The sequence below is a fragment of the Amia ocellicauda genome, chromosome 8, assembly GCF_036373705.1.
Source record: "Amia ocellicauda isolate fAmiCal2 chromosome 8, fAmiCal2.hap1, whole genome shotgun sequence".
Taxonomy (NCBI): domain Eukaryota; kingdom Metazoa; phylum Chordata; class Actinopteri; order Amiiformes; family Amiidae; genus Amia; species Amia ocellicauda.
Genome location: NC_089857.1, coordinates 3,233,741 through 3,260,030, shown reverse-complemented (window position 1 = coordinate 3,260,030; position 26,290 = coordinate 3,233,741). Strand labels below are relative to the sequence as shown.

The 26,290-nt window shown below is 37.5% G+C and overlaps 1 protein-coding gene across 4 annotated transcripts in view; it reads right to left on the bottom strand.

Annotated features, from left to right (window-relative positions):
- Positions 1-423: 423 nt before the first annotated feature.
- The window catches only part of kiaa0825 (KIAA0825 ortholog), a 153,077-nt gene continuing 127,210 nt past the window's right edge, over positions 424-26,290 (bottom strand). For 2 of the 4 annotated variants that reach the window (XM_066711843.1, XM_066711844.1), the window contains one exon: positions 424-1,407. In XM_066711843.1, coding sequence (XP_066567940.1) covers positions 1,226-1,407 — 182 coding nt within the window. In that variant the 3' untranslated portion in view covers positions 424-1,225. The remainder of the gene's footprint in view (positions 1,408-26,290) is intronic. The other 2 variants (XR_010817671.1, XM_066711845.1) reach the window with 2 other exon arrangements.

The following is a 26,290-nucleotide window of genomic DNA, read 5'->3' as shown; positions in this document are numbered from 1 at the left end:
CATCATCTCAGATTCACGAAGAAGGAGCAGAGGAACCTACTATAGCTGTGTGCTGTGAAGTGGGAGCTGGAAAGCTGAGAGAACATCTTGTGGTGCAGGGTCGGCAGTGGAGGCAAGTGAGACTGCCTCATCACACTGCAGGAGGGACCACAGGGACAGGACAGGTGTGCTGCTTAGACACCTAATTCTGTGAGTTCAGTCAGTGTGTGAGGACCCTGCCTCAGAAGTCTGGCTAGTTACCATGGAGGTTTGATCCCTTTGAACAGCCAACCAAAGCCTCCTATTGGAAAGGGATATCACATTGTCCCCAGTAACTGTCAATTCACCTCTGATGATTAACATTTTGACCCAAATATTAATTATTATTTACTTACAATTGTACATTTAAAGATAACAGTTCCTTAATAAGCACATGGCAGAAGATTTTGTTTTTGTTTTTACTCCAAATAGTCATAGTAATCTACAGTATAACATTTCAATATGAACAGCTGACATTCAGTGCATACATACTCCACACACAGTCTTTTATAAGCCATTGGAATTCTAACCATGAACAGTTTACACATCCTTGGTACTAAGTCTGAAACTATATGAATTTACATATAAACAGGATGATTTTCAAAGCTTTTAGCTGCACAGCAATATTTATTCCAGATTTTCTGAAGGTAATTGTCTAAGGGAGAAAATCTAGTAGGAGACAGTGTAGGTGTAGAAAGCAAAATTAAAATTAATACATTGTTTTCACTTAGTTTGGGAATTTTATGTAGGATTTATTTGCAGAGAGAAGTGGAATGAATTTGGCAGTGGAACAAAACGCTTGGAATACCATTCTGTACTAACAGCTCCTTAGACTCTAAGCTATACATTTATTACTGAGCACGAAAATATCTAGTAAAACTATATTAACTAAAATATAAGACAGTAACACTCAAACACATTACAAAACATCCTTTTGTATTAATATCTACATAGCACATATATATTTTCATTAACCTACACATTTTACATATCTCCTTGCAAATATCTCTACAAAAATAAGCAAATATGACAATTTTTCAAAATGTGGTTCATGGAGCATTTTAAAATTCTTGACAATTTAACTTCCTACAGACAGTCCGCTTGGTATGCGTAGGCATGTTTCTTTCTCTCTCTTTCTCTTCTGTTATTGCTCTAGCTCAAAATAAACATTTTACAATATTACTAAAGCTTGTTTAGGAATATTCATTTAAATCAAGTGCATTTTTAATTTAAAATGTTTGCAGTTGTCTGGCAGGAAAAATCTTTGGCTCCTCCAGAACAGAGCTGCAGCTCTATGATCCCTGCCTCTTGTAGAAATACGCTTTCTGCAGCTGATCCACCAGAGTGTTTTCTTCATCTTCAAGAATAGCAGCATCCTGCATTTCCCACCTGAAATGAAAAGACAGAATTTTGTTAGCTTGCTCCCTTTATCCCCCTATTATTAAAAATTCACAGATTGTTTATATATATACAACAACATTAAAGTGATAAAGATGCACAGAGGTGTGTGATGCAGTCATACACAGTCCAGTAATCTGTCTTGTCAGAAAACCCACAGTGGTGGTTCTGGATCAGGAGTTTGGTCAAAATGGATGTCTTGCAGTCATCACATTCTTTATAGTTTCCACAGCCAGGCTAGTGCCATTACTGTACTCCAACCCTTTGGAAGCATCACATTATATCTGAACAAGACCTATTTTGGGGTGATTTCTTTTTCTTTCTTTCTTTCTTTCTGGGTCAGTTTTCTTAAGAAGACTATAATTTGTGGCTACTCTTACAACAGTGTACCATGGTAAATGGGCACAGTGAATTTAGCAAGATTTATTGCTTCTAGTATGTTTTACTCTGTCCAATTCCTCCTCAGACTGTGATAATCGCATGATGTACCATGGCAAATAATTATGTGTGTAGATCAAGGCAGCTATACTTGTAGCACTGGCCTGATAAGGGCATGTGCACCCACAGGTAAAAGGCTTTTTCTTGTAGAATTGTTCTGCTGCTTTTCTGTGTGTAGACTCTATGGCAATGCTTTAGTATTGTTTAAATGTTTTGCATAGTGCACTGAGTAGTTCTTCTCCTGTCAGTGGAAATGTCTTGGGAGAGCTTATATTTAAAACTGTAAAAAAATAAATAAGTGTATCTGGAGTTTACGTAGTTTAGCACTTAAATGCCGGGAACAGGACTGCCATACCTCAAGGCATCACACCTCAAAGAGCTGGATTTACCAGAACTGATTTTATGTTTTCATCAAATCGCCGTGTGTCTTTAAAGAGACAATCACACAACGTACGTTCAAAAATACAAGATTTTCGCAGTTTAGAAAAGTGAGACTTATCATCTGCTGCAGCGGAAATCTTTGGCTATTATGCATCACATTATGAATACAAAGAACCACTCTCCACTGACTGATCTGTGACAGTGTTTCTGCTCCAGTCATTATTTATCTAGATACATCAGACATCAAAAATGTAACTTTTTTTTCTCCCCCAATCTGTCACAAGAGTAATTACCATCTATATGGAATGCTTATTTGTTAATGTAAATATATGTATGCAATATATGGGAGCTTCCTCACATCTCCGCTACATCTCACACACCCAGTGGGCTTTCGACTTGACAGAAAAATCTTGACTGCATTCCGTCAACAAAGGGAAAAGCTACCTGCTAATTTTAAAGAAGTACAAAAGAAAAAATGACAAAAAGGAGAAAAAAAAAAAAAAAAAGCTTCTACACTTTTGCGGTGTGTTATATAATTGGTTTTGTTTATACAAGTGATTTCCAGTCACAAAGCTTATTTTAGGATTGGGGGAAAAAAAAAAAACCTTCACTCATCCCATATTATCATTTGAAGTCATTATATAAAACAAACAAACAAACTAAACAACAAACAACATCATCATATTTACAAATGTCACAAGCAAGTGAGAGGTGGGGGGGAGACAGCATAGGTTTTTCAATGTTTAATTTGCAAATAGGATTAAGCAGAATGACATTTAGCTGAAGGTTACTCGTAGCAGACAAATGCATTGTCTTAGTTGATATTGATATTCAGAATGCAGCCCTCTTGTCAGCAGGACAAACAGGGGTGATAAATGAGAAGCCTAGCCACAGGAAGGTGTTAAGCACAAAACTGAGGGAGGAAAAAAGACAACAGAATAAGGATGACGGAAAACTATTACAGAGCACACAGGAGCTTTTGGATGTTGCTGATCACATTCTTCCTGCAAATCAAAATGTCAAATTAAGTTAAAACTGAAGCACTACCTGTATTTGCTTCAGACATAAAGTAAGATTATAACCTCATTTTGCTTCACTTTCTTCTCATTTTTTATTTTCTTTGGAATTCAGAGGGCGAAAGCTGGTCTGTCTTTGTATGCATCGTTGTCTTTGTGCATTTTGTCATGGGCCTATCTGCATGGGAGGCAAGATTATCTCCAAAGAGGAACAGTGTTTCTTAAAGAGCTTGTGAGTGAATCTAAATGGATGTATCTTAAACGTAAAACCTCATAAACTGAAGGGAAAGATTTGAATTGGAATTTCCATTAGATCAAATGCTCAGGAGGCCTCTAAACGAAAATTAAAGTAACAAAACACAAGTGGTGTGAGCAGCTTTTTTTATTTGCAAGGGGGGGTTCAGTTTAAACCCCACAACCCCACATTAATCTGAGCAATCCATATAGCCTGTTTACAGGTTGAAAGTAGATTAAAGGCCATTTTATTTATGCCTGATTTTATGATAGAAGTGCTTTCACTCAAACCTTTAAATTAATTCTCATATACTTTAATTTACAAAAGTTGAGTATAATGTATTAACTTTTATTCTCAAACCCAACTAATGTCCTGTCACTGTCCATGCATGATTGTTGTTCACTGACAGGACTCCACCACCCAGAATTCACAGTCTTACTATTTTGAAATCAGGTGGATGTCTATTGTTAAAACCTTTCTCTTTCTTTGAATACACAATTAAAAATGAAGCAAACAAACAAATGCAATCCAAGCACTTTTGGGATTTTTCCTTGTTAGACTTTGATTTATTGGGGAGCTTTTAATACTGTGCCGCTATATATTCTTACAGAGAGCTTTAATAAAAAAGGAGGAAAAAAAAAGGTGTGATTAATCTACGTACCCCCCGGTAAACAAAGGCAAGTGCACCCTGCAAATTGAACTCTTTTGAATTGCTTGGCATGATTTTTCTTTTCTTTTTTCAAAACAAACTAAAAACTAAAAACGTCTGTGTCCAACTTCCAACAGATTCATTAAGCCAAGCATTACTTTGAGCTGTGTACATTTTGCCCATAAAATGGAAAAAGTGAAATAATATAAATAAACTAAGGATTATTTGGATTAATTCAATCAAAGTTACTCTTTTCATTTGTGTAATGTGTCATTTTTCTCACACATAATCTGCATTTTCTTTTGTTTATATATATGTTTAATTTATTAATTGTCATGCAAAACTACACATGCATTTGTCTGTACATGAGCACATTTTACTAAGTAGAAACCATTGAAAACCTTAAACGAATATCCTAAAAGATTACATCCATTGCAAATATTGAGAGAGCGAATGTTAACACAGAAGACAGATGTGGAAGACTGGGTACTGTCCATGCAGCATGTAAAAAATAACACAAAGAGATAGCTTTTTAAATGTAGGTACAATGCTCAGAGATAAATCACTCAGTGCATTCATACTACATCAGGAACTCAGATGCACCTGCAATTCATTACTTTTAACATGATTAGGATTTATCAAATTGAAAAACAAACAAACAACTAAAACAAAGAGAAGGGTAAGCACAATTTTTAAAGACAGAATTAAACCTGAATAGATAAAATACCAACATAAAACCTTTTTGTTACTGTCCCAGCACAGATAAGTAAATCATGGCAATAATAAATAATTCCTTATATATATATATATATATATATATATATATATATATATATATATATATAATGAATGGCCCCATTGCTGTAATTGTGAGGTGGCCCTCTGTTTGAAACCGGGACCACTTCAGTCAAAGGTTAACACAATGTTGGATGTACTCGTAAAGTAAATCTACATGATGTCCTTCTTGCTTAAAGCAGAGTAGTTCAAAGACTGTTGCTTATCACTGTGATACACTGTTGATACACTGAAAGGACAACATCATGAAAATAGATTCCAGGCCTTTGTAACAGCTGACAAGTTAGGAACGGTTTGCTTTGCCAGTCTGCATGCAGTGTGCGGCACTAGCATGCATCTCATGTGTCAGCACAATCCAACACTGGTAAAAGTGTTTGTTTAAAAGTGTTCAAGCAAGTCTGACACTGTGCAAGATACAGAATAAAGTCTGTCGGATATTTTGCTAATCAGATACCCAGTGTACACTTTACAGTTAAGAGATGCATCAAAATAAAACAAAAAATGTGGAAAACGTTCACTAGATCAAGACTTTCTATTTACATAAATATAAAAGAAGAAAGCTTGATATGGGATTTGGACCACAGTCTTATTTTTTCCCCCTGAAGCGAAGCTGCAAACACTATACCCCTAATTTCATAAAAAAAAATTCTAGTATGGACATCATTTAGGGAGTATGAAAATCTATTAACTTGAACACAAGATAGTTTTGACTAATAAAAACAGCAGTCATTTCTTAATTTAATTAAATAATGGATCTTTCAGACTGCCACACTGATCTTCTACAGCAAATAGCTTGTAACAGTGATCTCTTACAGATCCTTTCAAATCCCACTATTCCTAACAAAAACATTTAGGAACTTTGAATAAGGTAAGTGTATTTCCCCAATTATATATATATATATATATATATATATATATATATATATATATATATATTTTTTTTTTTCTCTTTCTGAATTTACAGCAGATCTGTTAACTCAATGCTGAAGAGATATGCTCAAGTGTCTTAGATGCCAGAGAAGGCCCACTCAAAGATCAGTACTATCACCCTGCAGTTACGGCCTGATTGGGCTGGGAGATGAAGGTGAGAGAGCAGTGTATGTGTGTGTGTGTGTGTGTGTGTGTATGTATGTGTGTGTATGTGTGAGGCTGCACCAAGCCCCGAGATGGAAGAGGAGGCCCATGTTATTGAGATGAGGGTGCTGGTGGAGAGATCCTCTTAGAGAAACAGCCCTGTGTGTGCCCTCGAGGGGGCTGCTGCTGAGAAGCCATCACAGAGCCATCAGCACAAACCACGTCATTGGCTGCTCTGTTCAAAAAAGAAAGCTCTGGCAGAGGCACTCACGTATGTTTTAAGTGGGTTTTAACACTGCCTACATTAACCAAACCCGACATGAAATTTACAGTGCAATCAAAAAGAACTTAAAACAGTCAAAACACAGACACATCCGTTCTGTAGGGAGAAGAAGTGGAAAAAAACTCCTACACAAGCTCAAGAAAACAGCTGAATTGTCATTATCAGTCCTCCGGTAATAGCACTGGTTTCATACACCAGTTTCAAAAAGTAACCAAAAAATGTAAGAATAGTAAAACTGCATTGAAAGAACTTATTTGAGGTTGAAAAGCTCAGTTTTAAAATGCTGAGGTCTTAACAGAGATGAGGAAAATCAGTATTTTAGATGAATATGTAAAGACAGACACAGATTAACCCCGATTCTGACAGTGTTGGTTAAAGCTCTCTCTCTATGAATCTGGGAAAAATTGTCTTTTTGGTAAAAGACAGACTTTCATCCACCCCCCCATATTCCGTCTCAGGTCTCCCAAAAATGAGCCGAGCAATCAAGAGTTGAGAAGGAAGGCAAGCGATTTGGGTGATGATCAAAGGCAGCTGACAGATCTCAGACTATCCTTTGAAAACCTCCTACTAAGGACTACATATCTTTGCAGTTGCTTTAGACTCCAAATTCCCACGATTTACAAGAAAATAAAATAGAAACGGAAGATCAGAGGACAAGATGCCAACCAAAGTGCCTTTTCTACAAAATATACTTGAGGTTAGATACTTGGCGCTTACCACTTGGAGTTTTTATTTTTATATTAAATCAAAATTGAAAATACCATGATAATAATATGTTACATTTCAAAAAACGTATACATTGATTTGCATGTTAATGAGGGAAATAAGTATTTGACCCCTTCGACTTAGTACTTGGTGGCAAAACGCTTGTTGGCAATCACAGAGGTCAGACGTTTCTTGTAGTTGGCCACCAGGTTTGCACACATCTCAGGAGGGATTTTGTCCCACTCCTCTTTGCAGATCCTCTCCAAGTCATTAAGGTTTCCAGGCTGACGTTTGGCAACTCGAACCTTCAGCTCCCTCCACAGATCTTCTATGGGATTAAGGTCTGGAGACTGGCTAGGCCACTCCAGGACCTTAATGTGCTTCTTCTTGAGCCACTCCTTTGTTGCCTTGGCTGTATGTTTTGGGTCATTGTCATGCTGGAATACCCATCCACGACCCATTTTCAATGCCCTGGCTGAGGGAAGGAGGTTCTCACCCAAGATTTGACGGTACATGGCCCCGTCCATCGTTCCTTTGATGCGGTGCAGTTGTCCTGTCCCCTTAGCAGAAAAACACCCCCAAAACATAATGTTTCCACCTCCATGTTTGACGGTGGGGATGGTGTTCTTGGGGTCATTCCTCAAGACTGACAGTTATTTTGTGTTTCTTGCATTTGCGAATAATCACACCAACTGTTGTCACCTTCTCACCAAGCTGCTTGGCGATGGTCTTGTATCCCATTCCAGCCTTGTGTAGGTCTACAGTCTTGTCCCTGACATCCTTGGACAGCTCTTTGGTCTTGGCCATGGTGGAGAGTTTGGAATCTGATTGATTGATTGCTTCTGTGGACAGGTGTCTTTTATACAGGTAACGAGCTGAGATTAGTAGCACTCCCTTTAAGAGAGTGCTCATAATCTCAGCTCGTTACCTGTATAAAAGACACCTGGCAGCCAGAAATCTTGCTGATTGATAGGGGATCAAATACTTATTTCTCTCATTAACATGCAAATCAATGTATAACTTTTTTTAAATGCGTTTTTCTGGATTTTTTTTTGTTATTCTGTCTCTCACTGTTAAAATACACCTACCATTAAAATTATAGACTGATCATTTTAAACTAAACAGAAAGCAGCAGCAACTAATGCATTTGAAAGTGCTGGTCTCAGGCCTGCAGGGCTGTCCTACTCTAAACCTATCAGTCCCCGCAATTCTACCCTGAGTAATGGAGAAGAACAAGCTGAGGGGCTCACTTCAAAGGACGCTGTAGCAGAATGCAGGACTGTTCCAGTCTGAAGCTCTGCAGAAACGTTCTGCCTGACAGGCTGAGTGAGAAAAAGCAGTGTTTATTGAGTAAGTGTTTGCCTTTGATCACCTAATTCTGCCGTTCCACCAGAAGTAAGTATAGCTGTGAGGCCAATGTTGTGCAAGAACACTATCAGGAGAAACATTTGCATTGTAAAATTGTATTAGGGAAATCTGATGTAATAACATCATCATTACAGACTGTGCAAGAAAAAAAAAGACATTTTAAACATGTCTAATACATCAGACACGTGAAATAATTTCACATCAAATTAGGTCTTGTCGAACAACAGGGCACTGGAGGTGAACTTGCCAAGCTAATTTATTAGCTTTATGTCTTTTAAGTCTCCTTTGCAATTATGTGAGGTGCTTACTCCATCTCTACAATCTCTGAGTCAGTTAATGAAAGTTTGTGCAAATTTGCTTGAGCTTAATTAATGAATAATTTAAGCCATGCACTTAATTAATGGAGAACTTTCAATATTCATTTGTTTGCCTATGGTCTTGCAGTAATTTATAGAGCAGCCTTGAAACTAAAACATTTTATTTATTTATTTTGATTTTATTTTTGTATTATTGTTATCAAGCAAAGAAAAACGGTACCAGCCACTGCAGAAAAGTCTCAGGAGAAAACCAAACAAGCTGATTCCAGCCCCCGTAGTCATTAAGAGCTGCTGTGAATGGAGTTCAGGACACACTGCTAAGCGCTCCGTACACACCACAGAGGACATCAAAACAACGGCCCCCAGATTATCGCTTTTCCAGCAACACAAGTTTAAGTTGTCAACACTGGAGGTCAAAATGCCATAGCCTCCTCTAACCAGCAAGAACTGCACAAAAAGACTAACATTTGCTATTGTGCAATTAATCATTTTTCCATAGTTGTGAAAAAGAAAGAAAGAAAGAAGAAGATTTTTTTTTTATGGCACTATTTTATGTTTAAAGTGTTTTTTTTTTTTTCCTTTTTCCCGGTATGTAACAGTAGGAAACTTTAATTGAAGGTATATACTCAGTAATTTGTCATGGGCTGGCAAAGTGTGTGAAATAAATCCATTACACAAGGTATGTATTCTGATAATATGATTACTTAGTACATTGCTACTCTGGCTAAAGATTACTATGCATTGCACTTCTTTATTGTGTCCTACAGGCTCCTATTAGAAATGCCACCATTCATGTCAACAAGGAAAGAGGCCTTAGGGAAGGGCACAAGAAAGCAAGCTGTTCCCCTGTGAAAAGGACACAGTAGCCAGAGCTGTATTTTTAAGAAAGAAACATTAGAATGTGTACACAAAATGAAAGATTTAATTCCCATGTACAAATGTCAAGGTTTAGAGGCAGTGTGTTCACTGTTGCTCATTCTGCTACGTTAAGCACAATATTCAGCAATGAGAGTGGCAGGCGGAATATCATTTGGCTTATTCATTTGGTTAACGCTTTTCTCCCACTTTCTCTCAGGACTGATTCAAATTCCTAAATCTCCCACAGGGATTCTAGGTCAACCACAATTGTCAGCTTGGAGGTGTACAGTACAGTCAGTGTATAGTTTGACAATCAATGAATAGCCACAGGGCACCATGGTTTCATATCAGGCCTATCAGACCCATAGTTATGTTTTGCATGCGAGCTTGCTCATCACTCAGCACTGTGTAAATAAAACATCAATGTAAGAGTCAAACTAACTAGGATTGATAATGATACAACATTCTACACTACAGATACCAAACCCGGCTACAAGTATCTCACTCTGTGCTTCACACAGAACAAAAAGAAGAACATTGTCTTTTCACCACTATAAGCCTGCAGGCTGATGAAGACTCCAGTCAAAATGAAGCACATTATTTATGCAACACAGTTTTGGTTATGCATACATTAAGTATCATTGACACACACTCATACACCCACACACACCAGCATGCAGAGCTAAAACTAAAACACATGCTGCTCAACCAAGAAATCTACTAATAAGTTTCCAGTGCCTCAAATTGAAAACTTACAGCACAGTCAATGGGTTATTCAAAGTATTGTAGAGTAAACTGAGGATTGTGAGGGTGATTGATTTGCATCAATCACTGCATACAGTCATGAATATTGCATACTGCATAAAGTCATGAATATTCATTATATATATATATAGCATAGTCTTCCCCAGGCAGAGGAGGCTGAGGCACTATAATTCTGAAATCAAGATTGCTGAGGAGTTATAAGGTTCAATTGCACTATACAAATTGTACCGATGCGCTTTTATTTCAAGAATTTAAAGAAATATCACCTTTTTTTGTGTTTACACCCGGGCTGCCATCTTGGTATGATGTTGAATGAACGCTTCTGATTGGCTGACAAGCAAATTGCACCCGATTATACCTGAAGTCACCGCATCAGTCACCCCTGCTTACAGAAAATCCTGGGGAAGATTTATATATACTGTGACAGCATGAGGGGAGTAGTACATGAGGTGAGGTACTATAGGACCATGCGTTTTCTCCCGTTCTACACTCTGACAGGAAAAGCAGTCTCCACGTCAGGCACCCACGCCTGCGCTACATCAAGCGCCAGCATAAAAGCTCTCCACTAGAAGCACAAAAAAAGTACCTGAGGGGAAACCCAAGGAGGGCGCATATGAGAGCTGAAAAAGACTGAGAGAATGAGAATGAGAAGTGAGAAGAGAGCCCCAAACAGACCACACGACTTGAGACCTTTCTTTGGATGATGGACTGGACCGAACACTGACGGCGACCACGAATAACCCTCCAAAACGTTTTCGCCACATAGCAAGCCAGAGCCACGACCCGATACGAGCATGACCCTCACCCTACCCTACACTGTGCCACTATATATATATATATATATATATATATATATATATATATATATATATATATATATATATATATAGCATTTGCAATGCTTTTTCTTTGATGGGGAGTAAAGCTATGACAGAATAGTTATATGTAGTGACTTGCTGAGTTTCAGTGTCATTGCTGTTTATAAATGCTTATCCCTTGGCGATTTGCCGCACACCTACTCCTCACAACAACTGAGACAATCTGTCTTAGGCGACCAGTAGGAGATTTAGGAAGGATTCTTAGCTGAATCAGGTCCCCAAGACTGCGTTCTTCCCATTTCAAAACAGCTAATTTCCCAGAATGCTAATGAAAGCTAAACTTAAAGAGATAAATAAGTTCTTGCTGTCGCCTCATTTAAAAAATGAAATGCCATCTAATTATAGCTGTATGTGTTTTCAGAAACTTTGCATAATTTATTGTTATGCTTTTCTAATCTACAGATTTTATCAGAAGGCTGTAATTTTTCCTATAATGAAATTAGAATGCACTCCAACTATATCAGTCTACACCAGCATAAACCAGATAACAAGCACATAAAAAAACCTCTCAAACTGCGATTCACCTTGTGGTAATGTTGTAGCTGTAGGAGCCTTTTTCAAGCTGTAAAATGAAGTTAATAAGGCATAAAAGGATTGAACAACAATTAAAATGAATGCATTTTACCCAGAGCATATTGTGCACAATATTCCCTTCCTGTACTTTGTGCATCATGTATATAACATTAAAAAAAATAAAAAAAATGAAACTTCACAGTTAAGGCAACCCTCTGTATGAAAAAAAGAAGTCATCATAAACCATCATTAACAACCAGCTATGCTGCCCTTTTGATTTGTCACTCTTGTAATTTCCATGATGAGCACTATGTGGGATTGCAGTCCAATATCCACCTTAGAATACTAGGAAGTTGGGCTATGGCATACCTACCTAGAGAAGGCCTGAAAATAGCATACAAATAGCCCTCCCTCTAGAGGTGTTTCTCAAGGACCTGTGCTAGCACCCCTCTTCTCTCTCTATGCAACCCCTTTCCTTACCTGACATCTGATCTCCTGCGTCTTCTGTCACTCCAATTCCCTTTCTAAACCCCTCTACACTATGCAACTGTTTAACTGTTTAACATGTAATCTTTTTTACATCTTCCCCTGAGAATCCGATTATGTTGTCACCATAGATAAAGGCATCTGCCAAAAATATAAACAACAACCTGAGCAACAGAGTTCATCCCAACGAGTGATTTTTCAACTTTCTTTAACCTTTGGCCCATTTTTATTACTACACAATAGATTGTTTACTGTTATAATTACATGTTGTGTAATTAAATGTATTTATTTATTAACTAAAGCTTCATTCAATAATTAGCTGAACCCCCAAACCTGTTAAAATTAAATATATTTCTGATTTTCACAAGATGAAAAAACAAGGGAAGAAGAATAAATTAAAAATCTGCAATTAAAAAATTAAAAAAATAAAAATAAAAAAGGACTCAAAGAGACCACAGACTTAAATGGAATCTCATCACAGGGACAAAAATCACTTGAGCTGTCAGGAAACCAGAGAAAACAAGTTACACCATCTTGATTCTCTGCGAGTGATTAATTAGACAGTAGCCAGCAACCTCAGGTGTAGTAACCTTACAGACCTTCCTAACAAGACATGGTAATCAGCAACGACATGGCTGAGCATAATAATAAAATGCCTGACAGACATTTAAGCAGATAATGATCACAGGGGGGAGAGGTATGTGGGACATACCAGCATCATTACTTCTACAGTACATCTTCGTTAAATAATCAGTGACCGCTGAGTGACTGCAGAGAGGAATGTTACCAGCTTTGTTGCAGGTGACTATAGTTTTATGTGATGGCGTATGAAGGCCCAGTGTCTGTCTGACCTGTTGCACAGAGGGCTCAAGTACCACTCCTGTCAGCTACTGTAAGCTTCAAACTTCAGCAGACAACGGGCACTGAGGTCAGCTGCTAGTGTCAGTGTAATCCATTAATACCAATGAAACTGGAATAGGAAAGGACAGAGCAGAAAAATGACTTGTGTGCCATCCATCTCTTCTGTTTGTTCACAGCATTATATTTTTTGTCCGTTCTCGTAATACTGTGCTGTATTAAATTATGCTGTAACGTTGTTACCTATTCCCAATAATGAGCACTCAGACAATTCAACAGGGACAGGAACCCTCAAGCCCCTTTCTCAATAAGAAAACTTTAGCTAAAACTGAGTTTTTGAGATTTTGTTATCAAAATAAATAAAAAAGAGATGAGAACACAAATTTCAAAGTCTTGCAGCAGTTGTCTGTTCTGTACCAATCTCTCCTTAAGCTAATTTTAGAAAGTGTGTAGGAAAAGTTAGTGCAGTGCTAGTGTAAGTGTGCTGCGTGAGTGGTCATGTCTATGATCAGTGGTGTGGACCTCTCAGCTGATGATGGGACAGTTAGCTACCCCTGAAACAGCTACAGGAGCCTTGGGGCCCCTTCCTGGGAGATGCTGAAATGGCAGAGCATCGCAACTAAACTTCCACCGCAAGGATCAGAATCTTGCCTGCACAGTGTAATTAGCATTTGAGAGTTTAATGAGATTGCAGGACATTTAAATGCACATCAATTTACCTGGCTCGTGCATGGCTTAGAAACAGTATCCAAGAGAAAAATAAAAAAATAAATACATACATAAATGAATTAAAATTGAATTGGGTATTCAAAATTTGGAAGAAAAATGAATTTGGACATGCTATATGTATAGAATAATTGGAGATTCTTTTTTTTTAAACAACAATAAACTCTCAATCGCTAAAGGGGTTATTTCAAATTGGGCTAGGCTTTTCTGTTCACAGTATTGGACACACAGTCATTTTAAGCACTAATTCGATTTGGTTCTGTCTGAATGGAAAGATGAAATGCTACCTCAGGGTAGAGATTAGTCAAAGGAATTATGGGCTCTGTTTTTTTTTTTTTTTTTTAAGAATCCTTAAAAAAAATCTACAGAATATATATATATATATATATATATATATATATATATATATATATATATATATATATATATATATCTGGATTTGTTTCGAAAGGATTCATATATATATATATATATATATATATATATTCTAGTGAATGTATTTATTCCAAATCTTTATTTTGAGACAGATAAATGTCCCATGTTTAGTTTAGCCTGTTTCTAAACTTTAAACTCAGTGAGCAAACATGCAAAGAAGTTACAAATTGTATTTCAGGACACAGAATTGAATCAATTTAACAGAGAATAGGTCAGGGATTCTGTACTGTACTTGCTTAAATTTGTCATAAAATAAAGCTCTTCAGCTCTTGGTCTCTTCAACAGTCTACCTAATTTAACCCCCTTTATCTGCATATAGAGCTGCATATTAACTGTCTCCTTGGAGCTCCAGAAACAGAACTTAAATTTTAAAAATCACATTACAGATTAGCTGGACTAATATACCCTTCTTTGCAAGTGGTATTCAAATCCTACAATAAAGTAATGATAGCAGGTCTTTCTTATAAGGAAAATGCCTTGACATGCTTGTTATTGAGAGTTCCGATTAGCAATACAGTTGCAGACTACAACTATCCTTTCTTTATTCTTATAATATATATTTTAAAGAAACTAAAGACATTACATATGGAAACTATTCATATCAAGGATGTTTTCACTGCCTTTATTTATTAATGTATTATTAGTAGTAGTAGTAGTTGTAGTAGTAGTAGTGATAGTAGTAGTAATGGTAGTTTTTAACTCAATTTATCAACCAAGCCCTGTTGATTTATGCCTGGAATCAACCCTTATCCTCCCTGACTGTTAGTGAACTCATATTGTGCAAGAATGCCAAGGCGGCAAGGCTGAACTGATGCACCACCCAGGTGGCTACATTTGGACTAAATGAGCTGTGAAGGGCTTCATCTCAGCCCGTCAGAGCCTTCTTTGCAGGAGCCCCACAGTATGCAGCCCTGCGCTCCAACATGATTTGTCACACCCCATCAATACAAAATAAATTATTGCCATTCTCACTTGTCAATGGGCCTGTCTTCACTTCAGCCCCAGTCTAACGATTGGAGGCTCAAAGGGGAACGTTCTCTGCCTTCCCGGAGCATGATCATGACTGAGCACAGTGCTCCCTTATGCAACTGAAGCCAGTAAAAACATGTAGGCGAAACAAATTAATTGGATGCTTTGCGTCAATGATTACACATTTTGCCTTCAGAAAAGGAGTCTGGGAGCCGGCAGTCACTGGCTAAAGCCGGAAACCTTCCAGATAATCGGCCTGGCCTGGCCTTGAAAATGTTTTTTTTTTCTTTTTCTTATCTGTCCTCAGTACGTGGCGGATGCATTCACTTATTTGTTGTTTTTCCCAGATGAAACTGAGAGACATCGCTGCCACAGACTCCAAATTTGTATTATCTTTAGTATCTATTACAGCAGAGAGGAGGAATAAATGGAGGCTAAGGGGTCTTTCTCAACAGGCGTTGGCGAAGGAGGCTAATCATCACTATGCTGTTATTTAACCATGCTTTATTGGGGTTTCTACATGTTAGCCTTTCCTTTATTTCTCCTGATACCTTCTGTAATGAAATCTACCAGAAGCGGCGATGAGAAAAGCCAGCCGCTGATGAAGCTTGGTTAACAAAGACACTGTCACACATTGTGCATATCTGAAAGGTGGTTAAGCACAATGAGGATTTTTTTTTTTTTTTACTGTAAAAATTACATTTTCTTTTTTTATTTTAAATACACTTTTTACACAAAGTCCCCTTTTTTTTTTGCATAATGTAAGAAAAGGTGACAATAGGAAAACCCAGGCAAACAAAATGATGTTTCAATCAAAGGTGTGTAACGATTTTCTAAGACAAAAATCACTGAAAATAAAATATTATTATTATTATTATTATTATTATTATTAATAATAATAATAATAATAATAATAATAATAATAATAATAATAATTTATTAATTTTAATAATAGTTTTTTTGTATACAGTGCCATTTTCCAATGCAATTTTAGTTTTACTTTTAGCTAAAACAGGGGCACATATGTTCAAACTTAATGGTAATGAGAAGCATTAGTATTTCTGAAAAAGTTAAAATAAATATTTGAAGTTAAGTTTTAATGATCCAAATAAGGATTTTACTTAAATGTAGGTGAGGAGTAAAATTAAAATAAGCCATGTAAAAACAACCTTGTTATGTTTTACAAGAGGGACTGTGTTGGGTTTTTGATGCTTGCTGTTATGGTTGTAAAACAGACAAATGTGCTGCATTCAGAGAAACAGTTATTTCATGCTTCCGGGCTGACTTCCATAGGGAAATTCAAGTGAATCATTTAAAATGGGAAAAAAAAAGTCCTAGATCTTTAAAGTTAATAGTTTTAATAATTTAAAAAATAAGGATTTGAATAGAATGGAGCTGAGAAGTCAAGCAAAAATGAACCATTTAAAACCAACCTCGTTCATTTCTGTTTTGCAGGAGGGACTGTGTTGGGTTTTTGATGCTTGCTATTAAGGTTGTAAAACAGAAACAAATGTGCTGCATTCAGAGAAACTGCTATTTCATGCTTCTGGGCTGACTTCCATAGGGAACTTCGAGTGAATGATTTACTTATGAGGAAAAAGGAATTTCACAAATAGGGTCCTGCTGGTTGATATGCATAAAAGGTTTGGCTAGAATGTGCCATCCTCATTACAAAGGAGGATGCTCTAGAAGACGGTCCATTTCATTGACATTTCATGCAGCAGTGTTTTCGTAAAGAGACACATTTAGAATATGACAGCTCTAGCCTGTCCAGTGCCCTCTACCAGTGATTTCAGCTCTCTGTGTTGTGGATTATGTGTGAACCTCCAGAACAACCACCTGGAAAACACTTCAGAACTTTTTGTTTCATACAATTTAATTTCCACTTTTTTTTTTTTCATCTTCAACACATTCCCCTTAATTAAACCCCACAACACATTTTCAGGAGCTTGTGTCCAATTGTAACAACAAGTGTATAATTATTTTCATGCTAATTAGAGTAATTTAAGAGTAATTATTTCAGAGGCCTTCTATATAACATGAAAAGACAAACAAAAAGCGCATCCTAAATTGACACCAAGCAAATACACAATATATCCTGGTTTAATGTTAGAAATAAAATTATACTAAGCTTAAATAACATGGAGACTTCAGAGAAAAAAAATATGGATTAAAAACAGAAGAACAACATTTTAAAATGCCACAGGTCGAGGGATGCTGTTAGGGAGCAGGAATCAGACAAAAAACGAATTTTGTGCTGCAATGCAAATAAGTACATTAGCAGGTCTGGGAAATGTGCAATAACAGACCCTGCAGAGAGAAAAATGTTGCATTTATTATTCCTCTACAATCCCACCTATTCAGCCTAATTGCATACACCATCCAGGTAATACAAAATGTGGATGCAATTAATTATGAACATCATCCGAACAAACTTAAAGAATGCCTATTAGAATCCATAAATCCACCCGGAGCTATGTGTGGCCTTGTGTTTGGCAGGACACCAACATGCACAGTGCAGTAAACACCCTCTGTAAGTGCTGTGCAGCTTTCGCTTGCATGATGAGTTTGTTATCCCTGGATAAACCCATCCATAACTGTAAACGACACGGTGAAGGGGGCCGCTTTGCTAGCAGGGCTGCAGAAATGGATTGCCACAGTGTCAGAACGAGTGAGGAGAAGAGGAAATCTCCCTTCCCTCGTGGTTGGCATGTTTTCCTTTTGTTTTTGGCATACTCCAGTCACTCGCTGAAAACTCACTTATCACTTAGAAATGAGGTGGAACACGTCTGCCGGTGTTTACACTTTTCCGCGACACGCCGAGATAAGCGCTGAAAATAAACTGAGAGCTGTGGAGAGAGGAATTTGGTTCTCTGTTTTCCTTTTCTTTTTTTTAAGGGGAGGGTGGAGAGTTGATTTTCAAACCCTTGTCCTTTCAGACCACTTTGCTATTATTTTCAATATGTATGTTGTAGTAAGTTCAGCTGCCTCTGGTTTATATGTATTATATCGCTGTATGATAGCTACTTATAAATACAACTAAGGCAAAGCAGGCAAAAGTTGCTTATTTCACTTTTCACCTTTAAATGCACTGGTAACATGTAAAACATACAATACATTTGAATATTCTGGCTATATTATACACATCAAACCAATAATTCACTGGGCTTTACCCCTGCTCACCAAGGTAACAGAAACCATGAGGATATCTGAGGAGCCAGAGGAGGATACTTTTGCAAGCAAGTCTCATATTAAAAAAGATGTTCAGAAAGTTATAATGATTGCCTTGCCTTGATTTTGGAGACCAGAGAAATGTACTTTAATTGCATAATCAATAAAGTTTGGCAGCTGATGCTTTTCTTGTGATATATGGTGTGTGTAAGTGCTCTCTGTAGCCCACTGCTGTGAAGGGAGATGATGCATCTCACAGATCTTTTCCTGGCAATTAATCAATTAATCAATCACACTTGAGAAACTGTCTTTATTTTGAACCAAACAATCCTGATTCGGTGCATCAGAACATTCTGGTTTCCTTGTGACAGCACAGGCCACTTACTTGCACAGAAACTGTGGGAAGCATCATCTGTTTATTTTATATATATATCACCAGCCATTATCAATCCAAGATATTTTAATCTTTTATGTGGTCTTCTTCTAGCTCTTTTTTCATCTCTTGGGATCCATTCTATAGCTTCTTCTGTCCATTTTTCATCTGCTCTTCTTGAAAGGTGTCCGTCCAATTCCCATTTTAACATTTTCACTCTGAATGATGTCACATACTTCTGTTCGATCCATTCATATGTTTTCCTGCCTCTTTGTTATTCTAAGCATGCATCTTTCCTAGCTTCTTTGTGTTGTTTCCAGTCACTGTATTATTTTTTTGCATGTAGTGACCAGGTTTCAGAGCCATAAGTGAACACTGGTAGTCTGCATTTATCAAATACTTTTCTCTTCAGGCAAATGGGTAGATTTCCTTTCAATTGCATTATTTTTCTTCCAAACCATCCCATTTTCACTCTTCTTTTGATTTCTTTCATAACATCTCCATCTGCATTGATTTGTTGTCCAAGGCTGATATAATATTTGACATCTTCAAGTATCTTTTGATCTATTTTTTGTTTGTTTTAACAAAGCCATTGAACATGATTGTCTTACTCAAGTTCAGTCCAGTTTTCTTACATACATGTAAGTTATTGAATTTGAAATGTGATGCATCTTCTTGTTTGTCTTCTTATGTAGGTATACTATATTAATTACATCTTACAAAAGCTTTGGCTCTCCTGTTTGGTACTCCTTTAACACAACATGCAAAATAAACAAACAAACATCTCATTCACTTTTAATTGTGATCAGTTCAACCAGAAAACTGTGCTGAACACTATTACATTTTTAAATTTTCTCTTTTACTGTTACAAAGACCAGTGTGTGGGTAAAAATATACTCTGTAAGATGTAGGCAATACATTAAAAAACATCTCTTAAGCCTGGGTGTATATAGCAGAATAAGCAGCAGAAGCAACTTTGTGCCATAAACAATTATAGGTCCTTCTTTGCAAAAGCATCCCAATATGTGTGGTGTACTGTAAAACATGCATATTGTGGTAAATCTATTTAGATCCTTTTAAGTTGTTTTACGTGATGGCAGTGGAGAGATTCATTCCTCTTTTTCTAAGCCCTTATCTTGATATATGCAAAACCTATTAAATTTGTTTTTATTTTGTGTTCTTTTATAAGGATTATACGGTACTTCAGTGTCATAAATGTACAGCTTTGTATCCATTGAGTTTTCAAGAGCAAGGTTTTTGCTTCAAAGCTACTTTCACACGATTGTTGTATCAGCTGCCTATTATAAACAACCAATTTTAAAGAGCGACCATAATTGTATAAAAGCATCTAACAAACTGCTTTGTGTTATTACTGTAGTGCGTTCTTCACCACACACTGAATAACTGCAGTGAAAGGATTCTTCAATTTAAATGCTGCTTTTGTACATGATGAAAGCCATTCTGACGATTGAATCTGATGCATACTGTACATAAGCATACCATTTTTTATATAAATGTCAGTCCATGTTACATTAAATAAAGTGGCAAAATAAAGTTTATTCTGCTTATAATAATGAGTTCATGCAGAGTATTAAGAGAGCTGACACCATAAGTGCTGTGCTCATATGGCAAAGCTAATTTTTTAGTTTTATTGTGCTCCCTTATTTTTATACACTCTATCAAGGTCAAAAGGCAAACATTTCAGCTTTGTACGTGTACTCTAACTACAAGCAGAACAAAGAGCTGAGGTCATTAGATCACTTTATGGAAAACTGTAAAGCTGTCCCGCACAGTTCAGACGAAGGTTCGAGAAACAAAGAGGAATGCATACCCTTCCACACAACTCGCACCACAGTTGTGGTTGAAGATCCTGCTTTTTATCGGTCATAATAACAGACAGTGGATGTGGTGCAGACAATGCACAGTTCACAGTGAAACATTACCTGGTAAGAAGGCTTTATTTATTTATTTTACTTCTGATCTAGGTCCTGCTGGAGAGGACAGAGTTTATGTAATGGATGCCACACTGAAAACGCCAGCTCTTCTGCTTCAATGCTTTAATAAGTGTGTGGAGCTGTGGATCAGTGTGGTAAACACAGGTGACAGTGCTAATGAAACCTGCTGAGTCTGTTGTCTGACCTCCCTGGTAATCCAGCACAACCTGTGGCGAAGGCACCATTTGGAACCAATAGAGAATAGTAAAACAAAACAGTAAACCTTATCCTATCTTTATTTTAACATTTTCTTTTTGGGGGTTGGTTAAAATCTAAATAGCACAAACTCAAAATTTGAATCTCACATCCTGTTAAGCAATAACTAGAGAGTCTCTTGTTTAAAATCTGTGATCATGGACAGTATTAATAATAATGTTCCTGATTAGATTGAGAGGCTCTGATTGTATTCCAAGTGCGTGCGCAGGCAACTTTAAACAATGTACTGCTCCCAGATAATGCAGTCAGATCTCAGTGGCGTGACGTTATGCAAAGGAGCTGCACCACACACCTAACCCACATGACGGCCTAGACAGAATACAAGGTCTGGAGGAGCCGACTGCCTACAAAATGGTCATACTTATTAATTTGAAAGCGGCATGAATAGTACAGCAGACTGCAGCTGCAACTGGGAAATCAAGGTCCACTTTGTCATGCATCTTTAAGGAGTGACAAACGTCCCAGGAGACGCAGACTGATTGGTCTATATGCAGTTAAAAGCGACGGATGAATGACAGGGGAAGATGAGAGATTCAGAGGATTGTGACATCTAAAAGTCTTCAGTCATAACAAGGCCTTCTTCAAACAGCGATGGAAGGCAAAGGAGCAGTGTTAGTAGCCCCCATCTGGATGCCCTGCACTCAGAAAACTGTCCATGCCTTCTACATAACCAAATGCTCCCCAAAAACCACAATAATGTTAAAGTTAGTATTAATAATAATAAAATCATCATCCACAACAACAATACTATACTTATAAATATAAATGTCTTGCTGTAGCAAATTCAATTTCTATCTCCACTGAATGATATTTAAAACAGATGTCCAGAGTCCAGATGCTACCGAGTTCCTATACAAATGCTTTTCATCAAATAAGGACACACAAAATATGGCCAACAGTTAAAGATATAACCTAGCATTATTCAGGATAGAAACGTGCACTTCTTTTTGTACAATTATAGGCTAAATAAATGCTTACAGGCAGAATTAGTGCACTTGAGGGAATCCAATGGGTTACAAATTACTTGAAATACCATACTAGTGGGCTATAATAATTTTTTTAGGGCCTGTTTAAAGTTTTCATGAAAACAGAAAAGATTTGACATTTCTTGTCTGCAGCCACAGGCCCAAGTCATCTTGCTGGAATTCTTGTCTAGTTTCAACCAAAATGAAATACCCTTTTCTTGGGTCGAGCTGAGGCGACTGTGACAAGGTGTAAGCTGATGGGCCGAGAAAATCTAGAATCAATTTAAACTACAGAAAAATGCTGTGGGTGCTTATGCCAAACACATTCACTATTGTACAAGCCAATGGATCCTAACCGCATGTCTTTAATGCTCAATTACATAGCCAGTGTAGCCCATTCTGTTGTTTTGGAGTCTTGTGTTCATTGTGGGAGTTGTGCTCCTCAATGAATCATTGCTGACTCAATAATAAAATAAAAAAGTATGCCTAAAACAGGACAGAGATAATTACCCACCTTGTCCTTCATGTTTACAATTAATTAATTAGTTTACACTGTTAAGAAATAAAGCTTGTCATATAATTCTTGTTTTAATTTCAGAATCCAGCCACCAAGTCTTAAAGTGTTTAACTTTAGCCAGGTCCCGCTTAACAGTTTTAATAGATGCAAAAGCTCCAGAGTGGCGATATAAAGGACAATTTACGCTTGCCATGCATTTTTGTCCAATTAATAGATTGCCTATGTGTTGCATATTTTGCATGACAAAGGAGAGGAATATTAAACTGCCATTCATAATGAAAATGCACTTTGCAAATTAAAAGTGCCAAAACCGAAAATTCTCAGCCTCTTTAGGAAATAAACAGTCCTTAACCAATTAAACCGCATTGTAATAATTCCGTGATTTATGGCGAGTTGTTTAACTTTCAAAACTCAGCTAACCCATATTAAGGTCACAATCCATCATGTCTTGCTTGGAGAGCAGGCGAGTAATGGCTGTTGTATTAGCTGCTTTTGATGATAGTATGAAAGAAGTATTAGCACTTGTCAACAAAACTGCTTACAACATAACATTAGCATGCATGGGGCCACAGTACCTATTTATTATTCTGGCAGCTTCACACACATTGTAACAAGCTTATAAAACATTTTGTCGGCAGAAACCAAATGTACACTGTTTGGCTTTCTGATAGAGTGGCAGCGTAAATGTCTGGCTGCTTTAGTTTAGTTTCAGTGCAAACAGAAACATGAATTCTTTACCCTTATTGATACTGAAAAGTGCTGAATAATTCAGGATCCCACTCTTGTGTTTGCTTCTATCACAGTTATCAATTACCCATCAGTCTCCTTGTCAAAACAGAACAGATTAATTTATCCTCTACCCGACCCCCTTCCAACTGCAACCCCCCCCCCCAACACGCAGACACACACACACACACAACGAAATAAAGAAAACACAAATAAATGGATGCTGTAGGAGAGGTGTAGAGTTACCAGACTGTTACAGGGAAATCCAGGGGGTGACATTTGCTGTCACAAATGGGATGTTTGGCTGTAGAGAGCAAATGATTCCCCTCTATGAGCCAAGAATGCACTTAGCTCAACTGAAGTAAATTAATCTGCCTATTTTGACTTCTAACATTACTCTCAATGGTGATAATGGGCACTGTAAAGTGGCCTTTTGTTAAACCACTGAAATTCTTGCATGTTTAAACATCCATCTCTGTGTATTAATTAGATGGTTTAAAATGGGAAATTGATAACTGAAAATAGTGCTTCCCCCCGCCCACCACCACCCCAGGGACTTGTATTTCTTCACTAGATTTTCGTTTTTGCTAGGGTTCGCCAAAGCCAGTTGTAAATGGACTCTCATTAAGGATTAACTTGCATCTGAAAATATATCATTTATATCAATTTCAGCCTATTCAAAGTTTATCTAAAGCAACACATGGAGCGCACAACCCCTTCCAGGGAGGCCATTAAAAGTTGAAGTGTTTTGACTCTTCTCAGTACATGTTATTTTTGTACATATAACCAGTTTCCTACAGGTCATGCAGACACAATTAAAACACACCTAGACAACAGCATTGATATGTCCTTTCTTCCTCAATGTATTACCCAAACAGTGGAATACTCAATAAATAGACAGTTAAGCCCCCCCATAATTATAACTACATTACTATATCTTTACCAACAGACAGACATTGGGAAACATGGTGTACTGTGACATACTTTATGTAATGCTATGCCTTTGATTGCAAATATGCTATTTAATTTGTCTAATTGTATTGTCAAAGTTGTTTAGCCATTTCCAATTGCGAAGAAAGAAAAAGAGAGAGATAGAGAGGGAGGGAGAGAAAGAAACAGCAGTGGTACAGAAAGTACAGCAATTTATCCCAACCCTAGGTCACTCTTCCCTTGTTACTAGATCAGTGTTATCTGACTTCTAAATGAAACAAATTAGGTGCAAAAGATACATATTTGTTCAGTTATCATGTTTTCTTCAGAGGGAATAAAATCGAATCATTTACCCAGATCCTGAGTAAACATTACTGCTGCCTACCCTCAGTAGACTAATCCATGAAACATCACTGTCTTTAGAAAAAATTAAATGTTTAGTTTAGATAACATTTTGGTAGCTTGCTTGCAATTAATCTTCACATTTGTTAAGCAGATACATGTTCAGGAATCTGAGTGTTTTTATGCTATTTCCTTTATGTATGTATTTATTTACTCTTTAACAAACAAAATCATATTTGCCATTAAACTGTTTCACAAGTGATGAATTTTGAATTAGAATAGCAATCACAGATGCAATAGCGTCCAACAGTACATATTTATCAACTGAAATATATTCAATTAAAACAGATGTTTACAATGTATATAATTGATAAATGTACATAGATCTGCAAAGGGGCATGTCAAGGAGACACATTCTCTCCAAAACTCTTCATGGCAACACATGAAGAAATGCTCAAGACTTTGGACTGGGGAGAAAAAGGAATCCAGATAAATGGAGCTTATTTGAACAACCTGCGATTTGCTGATGGCATTGTCATTTTTGCACATAAAAGATGGGAAGATGAAATAAAAAAAATTGCTGGTGTGACCCGGAAAAGAGACGCTGTACATTGAAACGAGTGGATATATCTTGGGGAGGCCTTCATTCAGCAGTGGTAAAGTGGAAAGGCTAATGATATATATACATACACTCACCTAAAGGATTATTAGGAACACCTGTTCAATTTCTCATTAATGCAATTATCTAACCAACCAATCACATGGCAGTTGCTTCAATGCATTTAGGGGTGTGGTCCTGGTCAAGACAATCTCCTGAACTCCAAACTGAATGTCTGAATGGGAAAGAAAGGTGATTTAAGCAATTTTGAGCGTGGCATGGTTGTTGGTGCCAGACGGGCCGGTCTGAGTATTTCACAATCTGCTCAGTTACTGGGATTTTCACGCACAACCATTTCTAGGGTTTACAAAGAATGGTGTGAAAAGGGAAAAACATCCAGTATGCGGCAGTCCTGTGGGCGAAAATGCCTTGTTGATGCTAGAGGTCAGAGGAGAATGGGCCGACTGATTCAAACTGATAGAAGAGCAACTTTGACTGAAATAACCACTCGTTACAACCGAGGTATGCAGCAAAGCATTTGTGAAGCCACAAGACGTACAACCTTGAGGCGGATGGGCTACAACAGCAGAAGACCCCACCGGGTACCACTCATCTCCACTACAAATAGGAAAAAGAGGCTACAATTTGCACAAGCTCACCAAAATTGGACAGTTGAAGACTGGAAAAATGTTGCCTGGTCTGATGAGTCTCGATTTCTGTTGAGACATTCAGATGGTAGAGTCAGAATTTGGCGTAAACAGAATGAGAACATGGATCCATCATGCCTTGTTACCACTGTGCAGGCTGGTGGTGGTGGTGTAATGGTGTGGGGGATGTTTTCTTGGCACACTTTAGGCCCCTTAGTGCCAATTGGGCATCGTTTAAATGCCACGGCCTACCTGAGCATTGTTTCTGACCATGTCCATCCCTTTATGACCACCATGTACCCATCCTCTGATGGCTACTTCCATCAGGATAATGCACCATGTCACAAAGGTCGAATCATTTCAAATTGGTTTCTTGAACATGACAATGAGTTCACTGTACTAAACTGGCCCCCACAGTCACCAGATCTCAACCCAATAGAGCATCTTTGGGATGTGGTGGAACGGGAGCTTCATGCCCTGGATGTGCATCCCACAAATCTCCATCAACTGCAAGATGCTATCCTATCAATTTGGGCCAACATTTCTAAAGAATGCTTTCAGCACTTTGTTGAATCAATGCCACGTAGAATTAAGGCAGTTCTGAAGGCGAAAGGGGGTCAAACACAGTATTAGTATGGTGTTCCTA